The sequence below is a fragment of the Caloenas nicobarica genome, chromosome 7, assembly GCF_036013445.1.
Source record: "Caloenas nicobarica isolate bCalNic1 chromosome 7, bCalNic1.hap1, whole genome shotgun sequence".
NCBI classification, from domain to species: Eukaryota; Metazoa; Chordata; class Aves; order Columbiformes; family Columbidae; genus Caloenas; species Caloenas nicobarica.
The window spans coordinates 209,820-219,967 of NC_088251.1; the positions used below are offsets into that span (position 1 = coordinate 209,820).

The 10,148-nt window shown below is 42.9% G+C and overlaps 1 protein-coding gene across 1 annotated transcript; it reads right to left on the bottom strand.

Moving 5' to 3' along the window:
• Positions 1 to 3,578: 3,578 nt before the first annotated feature.
• On the bottom strand, positions 3,579 to 8,781 carry LOC135990752 (opsin-VA-like). The gene is made up of 5 exons (XM_065638772.1): positions 8,421 to 8,781; positions 6,722 to 6,932; positions 6,016 to 6,133; positions 4,942 to 5,181; positions 3,579 to 3,842 (listed from the first exon to the last, which is right to left on the bottom strand). Exons 1-5 carry the CDS (start codon positions 8,779 to 8,781, stop codon positions 3,612 to 3,614), a joined length of 1,161 nt encoding a protein of 386 aa, XP_065494844.1. The 3' UTR covers positions 3,579 to 3,611.
• Positions 8,782 to 10,148: the final 1,367 nt, after the last annotated feature.

The window sequence follows — 10,148 nt, forward strand, 5'->3', positions numbered from 1 at the left end:
AGCGCGCCCGCGGGGCAGGCCGGCCGGCCCGCTCCCCGCCCGCGTCTCCCGGCAGCGCGGGCACACCACGCGCCGCAGGCCCCGCCGCAGGCCCGGCCGCAGGCCCCGCCGCAGGCCCCGCCGCGGACACCACGGCAACCGCCGCTACACGGCGCGAGGGAGCGGGGCGGCGGCACCGAGCGCGGCTGCTGGCGGCGGGGAAACACCTGCCCCCGGGAAGGCTGCTACTGGCAGGGGCACAGACCCCCTACTGCCCTGAAAACGAGTGCACCTGAGCACGCAGGAGACTGCGGGCAGAGCTCACGGAGCTGCAGCTGCAGCAGGGGAGCAGGAGGGGCCGGGCGGACCTCTTCTGTGACAGTGACACAACCCAGGGAACGGCAGAAGATGAGCCACGGAGGGGCAGCTGCACATCAGGAAAAGGTTCTTCACCCAGCGGTGCTGGACGCTGAACAGGCTCCCAGGGAGGTGTCCCGGCCCCAGCCTGACTGTTCAAGAGGAGACTGGACACCGTCCTCAGACACGCGGTGTGAGCTGGGGGGTGTCCTGTGCTCAGGGCATTCTGTGATTCTGTGGTTCTGTGTAATGCACACTTTCATATTGAACGTATCTGCATAAACTCACTTAGCCAGCCACAGGTTAACAAAGGCAAGGAGAGCTTCCTGTAGATAAAGGCATTGCTATCACCAGTAACTTTTGTTCTTGTCTTAAGGGCTTCTGAAGTGTACACTGGCAGTGACTGAAGCTTTGGCCTCAAGCAGAACAAAATGCCAAAGGACATTTGGATTGTTTCTGCCCATGCAGAAAGCAGCCATTTCACTGTATGTCACCAGGCACAACTATGATTTAAACAAAACCCAAAACCACCACACCCAAACCTTCAGAGGACAACATCCCAGCAAAGAGAGCCAAAAAATCCAGGAAGCTCCCCGAGCACACTGACACTGAGACACCAAACAAAGCATTTAGGCCTTCATGATTTCCCCCAGCTGCTGAGTCATGGCAGATTCTACGAGGTAAAACACCATAGCCATGAAGGCAATATAAAGGGTTATGTATCTAAACTCAACTTTGAATTCTAAGCCCTTTGCACTTGGAGCTAAATTGAAATTCTATACTGGTAGGGTGTTCAATCCTGATGGACTGAACACATTTTGAAGTGCAGCATTGCTCATGAGGTTCCAAAGACATTTGCAGTCATCCTTAGCTGAATGAAATATGAGTATTAGGAGAGGCCATAAGGGTGACAAAAAAAATGGTTAAATGTGACAAGTTCTTATGCTGCAGGCAGTACAAATGTATACAAGGACCTGTAAAGAACTCAGCACTGGACTCCTTCCTTCCTCTGCCTGCTCTACCAACTCCTGTCCACACAGTCCATTGAAATTAACTGTCATGCTTGGAAAGAAAACCTCATAGCGAATGTGTGGTGATTTGTGAAGCAGAAAGCAACATATTGGCCTTGTGTAATTTCATTAGGTAGTTACAGCAATGGCTTACCGTGACTTACCGTGATATGCTTGCAAAGTTTGTACCCAAACTTTGTTCCTCTTAGTGCGTGAGTCAGCTACAGTCCAGCCACTTCTTGATGTCCACTGGCAGAACCCCAGACACAGGTAGGACCAGTGTTTCCTGACATTAATATCAAGATGTGGAAGCTCTACAAATATTGACTCAGGAAGAAGCACTCCTCAAATGCAGATAACAGCCAAAATGGTACGACAACATTATAAAGGTCTCAAATTATGCCATTTATTATTCATCCTCATAAAATACCTGTTCTAAGAGTCTGGCTGTATTATTCCCAAATTTAATTAATAATTACTGACTGCTACATCTCTATTCTATTGTGCCAGTAAGTTTCAGACTTTAAATATTGCATGAAAAAGAACCTCACAGAAAATCCCTCCAAAAATACTTACATTTAAAAATGTAACTTTACAAGCTGAACTCTGCCAAGAATTAGCTGTGTGTGGTTTTAACCAAACTCTGGCATTTGTTCAAGAAAAATTTTCATAACATCAAAATTAACAAACTTCTTCCATCTGAACCACCATATGGAAATGCTTGTATTAATAATGAAAAGTATAGAATTAGTGAAATACTGTGTTTCTTTCTAGGCAGCTCTGCAGACCAAATGATGCACTGTAATGTAATGCAAAGACGAGATTACTTAGTGACTCAATTTATATCACGTAAATGATAGCAGAATAGGATCTCATGTTGAGTGTTATGCACAACTGCTCTAATGAAATCATTATGCCACAATATGAATACATTAACACTTGATAATTTATAGTATCTTTAAACATACAGGATCTACAGTTATCTGGAATTAACTCCTTTAAACATGCCGCTTCAGAAAAACAAAACCCAACAAATTAAACACTGCATAACTACAGGAGAATATGTAATTCTACCAGCGAAACAACATACCCGTATTTGCTGTGGAACATCATCTTTAAAACTACAACATGCCATTTAACTTCCAAAGATGTATGTGCATGTGGTTGGTATCACAGGGCTGTAACATTACTCCTCTGCTTCTTAGTTATCCCTCCGCACACTGCTGCTGTCTACGTGCTTTGCTGGGATGAGTTCACAGAGGCAGCTCCCTGCCGTGAGCTGGCGTGCTAAGATAAAGCAGGTACTTTAAGTGCGGTGCCTCTGCAGCCGGAGGCAGCGCCCAGAGCTGCCGGGAGCCCACGGCACCAGCCACTTTGCAAGGCTAATATCTGTGCTTCCAAAAAAGATCTAAGAATTTTGCCCAGCTTCACAACTCTAAGCTGTGCTACTGGCCCTTTCTCCAGCATTCCTGCACAGTTGTACTTTCCTAGACCCTACTAACTCCTAAAGCTGAGTTAACAGCTCAGTTGGAAGAGACCTACAATGATCATTTAGTCCAAATTACTTTACTTCAAAAGCTGCCACAAGCACAGATTTTTTTGACAAAGAGGGATGCAAAGAGAGGATATGACCAGCTCTTGCTAGGGCTTTAGTAAAACAGTGCTTGGGAGCCTGGATGGCTTATCCGAGCTACTGGAGATTGCAGTGGCCCAGAGGAGGTTCTCAAGGACAGACATAAGTGCAGAAGCCTCTGCTTCTGTTTTTTTAGTAAAAATACCAAAAAAAACCCCACCAAAAAACAAACAAACAAAATCACTCAGACCTGTTCTTCCCTGCACCTCCATTGGTTGAGATTGAGCCAGCTGTGTGCCATCTATTATTTACTTGTCTATTTGGACATTGAAGCCATATGCCACTTGATGTTTTTGTCCAGCTGACCAAGGAGCTGTCATCAGCGTAAAACTCCCCCATCCTTACTGTCTTAGTGCCAGGACAGCAACAAGAGGCTCCCCGATGTTACTCTCTGGAGCAAGCAGGCTGTGGACTCGGAAGAGGAACGCAGCAGAGGAAGAGACTCACCTTATGGGTGGGCGTTTGACTGCAACTGCAGAGCCAAGAAACGCTTGTGCGCACCCAGGAGCCTGGAATCTCAAAAGCCAGTGTCCACAGGAACGTAACACCCCCACTGACAACATTTTTTTGTATTAAGTGATGGTAACAAGGAAGTATGCTGGAGCACTGCATTAATGATCGCATGTCCCACTCTATAGGGGACAGATTTTATTTTCTGAAATTGACAACTGAGCAAAAGATCGGCAATTTCTGTGTTCATCTCCAGTTTTCCTCTTAGAAAGGGTGCTACGCACTGCCATGGTGGACATCTCACTGCCTCTCTTGTCCTGGGTTAGCATTGCTCTCTCTGAAGTCGGGTTCATGTTGGACTCTGCAGTTTCTATGGCACTACAGCTGAACATCTGAATCAGACACTTCCTGAACTAGAAAGTCGAAAGAAAAAGGAGATCAATCAAAACACATAAGGAATTTTAAAATATCTCTATAAAGCAGTCTGCGTCTTAGCTAAAACTTTGGAAATTTTCTCATGAGTGAGTTTGGAATGTAAAGAAATAGCCCCATAAAATGTATTTGCCTGTGCCACCATAAGAACTCTGAAATTGAGAAATAATGACATGCTAAAAAGACCCAAACTACTTCAAAATTTTGCTCTAAAAATAATTTTCCTCTGCTTATTACTAACCACATCTAATGGACAGAACTGGGCATTTCCCCGGGCTAGTGAGTGGCTTTCATGTGCCAATATCCAACTATTCAAAGATAGTTTGTTTCCATGGCATTCACATCCATTAACAGGGTGGGACCAGCACACATCTGCCAAGCACTGGGAGGGCAGGGTACTGCCCATAAGACATACACGCAGCAGCTCTCCCTGCAAGACTAAATAAATACATGTATTCATCACTTCTTATTCAACACTTTACTACTTTCCTTCTTTTCACCTATTTGCTTATACTCTGCTTGATGCCACCACTCTTAGTAGCTACATTCATTGCATAAACCTATTCAAGTTTATTATTACACACACTCTTGTCGACCCATCTCTACCTCCAGTCCTCCGCCCACATTCCAGAGAACGCTCCCTGTCCCACAGGCACATGCGGTGCTTCTGCCCTCCCTGTACATACAGCCACAAACGCAGCATGACACCAATTCAAGCTATTGGAGCCTTCCACCTCACCTCAAAAATCAACTCACTAGCATTGCATTCCTGAAAAATTATAAAAACGTACTGGGACAAGTCTTGAAAATAGAATTTTCATTCAGAAAACTAACTGATGTTAACTAAGGGCTGATTTTCATTTATAATATCTAAACTTAATAATTATTAATGTTCATATTTCAATAATGCACAGAGGCTTACACCATCTTCCAAGAGGTAGATACACAGTGACTTCTTTCTTTAGTTCTAAATGTTTGATATTGCAATGCTATTTAACATGTAGGTAAGTAGAAATAATTCATTACAAAGCAAACCAAAATAACAAAGCGAATGTTAACAACACTCAGAGCATACAGTACCTGTTTGTTCATAAAGACATAAATAATTGGATTATAAACAGTAGCTGTTTTGGAGACGAAAGCTGGAATTGCTGCCAGACGAGGATCCAGCTCGATGGAGGGGTATGCAGTGACTAAGATAGAAAAGGCAGCGTACGGCATCCAGCAGATTAGAAAGGCAACGATCATAACAACGACCATTCCAGCCACTTGTCTTTCAGGTTTCCTTGTAGTTCCCAGCCTGCCCTGTGTCTCTGACACCTTTAAAGAAACAACAGAAGACTCCAGAAAACATACAAGGCCTCCAACCACTGAAGCTAGTGAGCAGGCTAAAGATCTGTCATGCTACAAGGAAAGACCTGTTCCTCTGGAGTGTGACAGCACAAAAGGAGCCTGATACTGAACCACAGGGTGTGGTTCCTACTGAGGAACAGGAATTGCTGTACACTGTCATTATTAACTTTTTATTTACTTAAGTATCTTTGTATTTTTATTGTCAAAGTGAGAACAAAAAGCAATTACTAGGGCAATCTCTGTGTGGAAATCAAATTGCAGCCAGACAATCATTAAATAAAACTCAAAAGCTTTTCTCAAGTCTTTTAAGTGTTCCTGGACAATCTAGTGTTTTATTTACTAAACAGCATTACATTATTTACAAATGCTACATCTTATTCTGCATGTAGGTGTTACAGAGTATTAGCCAGCACTCTTAACATTTACAAATGCAGTAATTTTAAGCTAAATTCTGATTTATCTGGTTTGAGCCTTAAGAAACATTATTGAATGGAAGTATAATTGTAAATAAACAATTCTGGGTCATCCACTTTATGAGGCAGACATTCTTTGTGTGACACTTGGCTAATGAGATGTACTGATAAGTGATGCAAACTGCACACTTTGAAAAATCATTTCTGACCACAGCATAAATTTGTGTTTGTAAGGATAATTATATAACAAGAGCTGATAACTGAGTGTATTTGCCACCTGGAAATTTGATTTGCTTATATCTGATCTTTATAGAAAAATCAAACAAAAATTCCAAATGTTTGCACACATACACTTTTTCGAAGTTTACTTATAACTGCTTCACCTTACCTTCCTTAGCTTCCGCATCAGTTTTCCATAGGATACCAAAATCACTAATAAAGGCACAATGAAACAGGTGGTGAAGAATGCAATAATGTACGTATGGTCGGTATAAGCTCCTGAGTACCTATATAAAACACAGAATACACTGTGTATGTATTACTGGTATGTGTTTTTATTATTTTCTTGAAGTATTAATTTTGCTCTTCAAAGCACTGTCACTACTATTTTTGTCAACTGTTTTTGTCCAAAGTGCCCCTTTACATCTCCAATCATATCAGCAGATGGAGCTCTGGGCCACGTCCCCAGCCTGGGCTGGGATCCCGTGACCACAAACACAGCACCACAGACACCAGAGCCGTGGGACAGTCAGCTGGGAACAGACACGTGTCCAACCTCCTGCTCAAGGTCCAGTCAGCTGCGGGGTCAGACCAGGCTGCTCAGGGCAGTCTGCTGAAAAATCTGCCTCTGTGAATCCTGACAAAAAGCACAAGGTACAGGATGGATATTTTCATTAGAGATGGAAGCTACTCTTTTTAGATTTTTTTTTAATCTGTTCTTGGCATTTTTTTTCCTCAGTTTTGTTTCAACTTTCTTTACATTCATTTTTGCAGAGATGGACATCATCCTCAAACCTTTCCTTTAAATTCCCACCCCAAGACATCCTGAGCTGCAAGTTTCATTTCTTTACCATACTCTGCAAGGGTGGCCTTACCAGTTAGGCTCACAAGTAGTTCCAATTTTACTGGTCGTGTAACTGCTCCAACCCATTGTTGGTGGAACGGTCCAAAGGAAGGAAAAGGCCCACACGAAGGCAATACCTAGGGCTGCGTGCTTTCCCCTCAAGCGCACATTTCCCAATGGGCGGCAGATCACAATGTACCGCTCAAAAGCCAACAGAGCAAGAGACCAGAGAGCAACGATGCCTGTAGGAAGAAACATAGCATCAGCAACTAGGGAGGTGCACTGAAAAGCAGACACCATCCACGTTACAGAACTGTTTAGGTTGAAATGCATCTCTAAGGTTTTCAAGTTCAATAACCCCTCACACTCAAGCATGGGCCATACAGCAGGTTGTCCAGGACCAAATCCAGTTGGATTTTGAGTATCTCCACAGATAGAAACTCCACAGCCACTCTAGGCAACCTGTTCCAGTGTTTGCCCACCATATCAGGCACCTTCTCCATCAACCCAAGTTGTGAAAGGGTGTGCAATTTATGTGCATTATTCTAATGTTTGTTAAGAGCACAAGATTTTCATATTTGTCTAGTTTGCCACTCTACACTATAATGACTACAAAGCCAAGAAGCTGATCAAGCCATTTAACTGACGATGACCTCTTTTCTTCATTTGGTTCTAAAAAAACAAAACAAAACAAAACCCTGCAAATTCTGTGTAGCTTCCAAATTAACAAACTATTTTTTCAAAACAGTATCTTTGCAAGAAATGTTGTATTTCGGACTGTCACAAAACTCCAACCTACAGACAGCTGCCCACAACATTGAATTATCAGTTTATTAGGCATATACCACCTGGCTGGTGACCAAAATCTTGAAATAGCCTGATCTTTCTCCATGGGACATGGCTTACATGTCACAAACTGTTCTAGTAGCATTGTCCCTCACCAGCATTCCCTCTCTGTAGTTTAAACAGGCTGAGAGCAACTGTGAGACTCCTGTTCGGGCTGAGGATCAGCACAGTGTTTGTTTAGAGCACTGACACAGTTACCAGGCTGGCTTTACTGTGCAGCTTCAGAAACAGGGAGAAAGGAATAAGTGTGACTCTCAAGTTAAGTGGATGTCCCATTTTAAACTAATTTCCCATTTATTCTTCAGTTGTATTTAGACAGGGAACTTTGTGGTGAGGATTTCCCTTTTAGAGCAATTTCAAAACTCTTTCTGTAGTTAGTAAAACAAAGGCAAGAAAACAAATCACAAAAAGATATAAGTGTTACAGGTGTGTCACAGTTCCTCAGAACCACTGCAGGGTAGTTAACATAAGATGTTTCTGTGCCCTGATATTTTTCACAGTTTAACATCAGCCACTCACTCTCTCTCTCATTCTCTCACCTATCCTTATATGCACACACCTGAATACAAACCTTGAAAACAGTTACACATAGTGAGGGGGGGGGGGTTGACATTGTTTAACCAAAACCCCCACAACACTTATTCTATTAACAAGCTTTTTGTCATTAAACATATTCAATGATCAGTACACATGCAACAAGCCACTGATGTATGACAGAAATAGTGATACATGTTATTCACTCACACGAGATCCCCTACATAATATATGTAACTGGGGGAAGAACCAGTGAGTTCCAAGGCATGCAAAGTCAGTGACGGGGGAAGCTAGAGGATAGCTATAGAATAGTAGAAAGAACATATAACTACAAACAAAATCCAGCTTACCAAAAAATGTGACAGCAAATCCTTCCAGTACACAAGCCCAGTATCCCATATAAAAATAACCTTTTAGATTGGTTAAAAAGCTGATGGTGCCACCAGTCAGTGAGACCAGGAAATCAGCCACAGACAAATTGACTATAACATAATTGACAGGTTGTCTCAATTGCTTGAACTTAAAAGTTACCAGGATGACAGCCAGGTTCTCAGCAAGCGATAGGGAGGTCACCACCAACATGACTGCTGCCAGAAGCCTGAAGTGCCAGGGCTGGATGGAGTCCAAGGGACAACAGAAGGGATCCCATCTGCCTGGACCAGAGGAACTGGACAACAGCGACTCATTTTCAGGTGCTCTGAATGCATCCATTTTTTCCTCTCTCACTAGCAAAAGAATTGTATAATATTGTTGTTCCTAATTTGTAAGTAATATTCAGGATTAAAAGAGAATTTTGCTGCCTCCAACAGAAGTGTGAGCAAATTCTCCGTGCTTCTGCTTTCCAGCAACAGTCCAAAGTTTTGGTCAGAGGCAAGTTTCGTGCTGTGCAGTGAACGTGGGACAGGGATGAGCAAGATATTCTCTTAGAACAACTTCTGTCCCTCTCTGCCAGTAGTCTCCTGCAGCTGTGTCTTCATCTATAATAAAACTCAATTATGGAAGCTGCAGCAACCAACAGCAGTGCTGAAATATCCCTCAGATCACTCCTGCTCTCTGAAGCAAGCGTTTGCTTGGATCCCTCCCTGACCTTAGCACTAAAAATGAAGCTTTCCTCTTGTTAAAAATCTCCCTCACACCCTGCGCTGCTGGGAGCACAGCCAGGGGAGGTCCCACCTGACTCATTTACTTGCAAAGGGGCAGCCCTGAAACAACTGACACTGGGCTACCACCGCAGCTTCAACTTGGCAGGGAGACCGCGCCATAAATACAAACCCTGCCCACATCTCGGGCAGCTTACGCCTCGGAACTGAAGCTCCAAATTAAGTAATTTTTATATGTTATTCAGTGGAATTTGAGTTTCTATCAGAGACAGCATAAACATTATCCCTGATGAAGACATCATCATTGTAACTGCAGCTTTAGCACTAAAAACTCAAAGATGCACAAAAATATTTTAAATATAGAGTTTATAAATACACAAAAAGAAATAAAATCAGTACAGCATGACAATAGACAGTGGGAAAATTAACAGCTAATCACATAATTGTGATAAAAATGGATGTATCTGAACTCTTTAATAATCATTAGCAGCTGGGGTTAGTTGTGTTTGTTTCCCAAGACAGGTAGCTCGGTCACCTCTGCACCCTAATGAGACAATTCTGTGACAGATATTCCAGTACTCCCACTCTGAAGGGCTGTCAGTAATTATTCCACACATTACGCTGGATACCTCAAGAATGTGGAAATCATTCAGCTGTGTTGTGAGGTAATTCTTGGGGATCGTAACTGTTAACCAGAGCCCCAGCGTATTAACCAGAGTCAGAAATACAAAAGCAATCATCTTGGAAAGTTCACACTTTGGACACACACCATATACAACACACGAATAAACAAACTGGAGCTGAAGTGCGAGTGAGAATGAGTAACACTGCCTGTCATCCATTCCCTTGAGTTTATATTTGCTTTTGTTTGTAAATGAAATGCTTTGTTAACATGGGTTCAGATCTTTTGGTGTGCAAGAATGGAATCAGAAGGATTTCTGGACACTGGCAGACTTAAGCATCAGGAAATTTCACAAT

Coding starts and splice junctions, on each gene's coding strand:
- LOC135990752 (XM_065638772.1), bottom strand. CDS start 8,781: ATGGATGCATTCAGAGCACCTGAAAATGAGTCGCTGTTGTCCAGTTCC. Junction 6,933..8,420: donor ATTTGCTGTCACATTTTTTG/GTAAGCTGGATT, acceptor TTCTTCCTACAG/GCATCGTTGCTCTCTGGTCT. Junction 3,843..4,941: donor ATGTCTTTATGAACAAACAG/GTACTGTATGCT, acceptor TCGACTTTCTAG/TTCAGGAAGTGTCTGATTCA.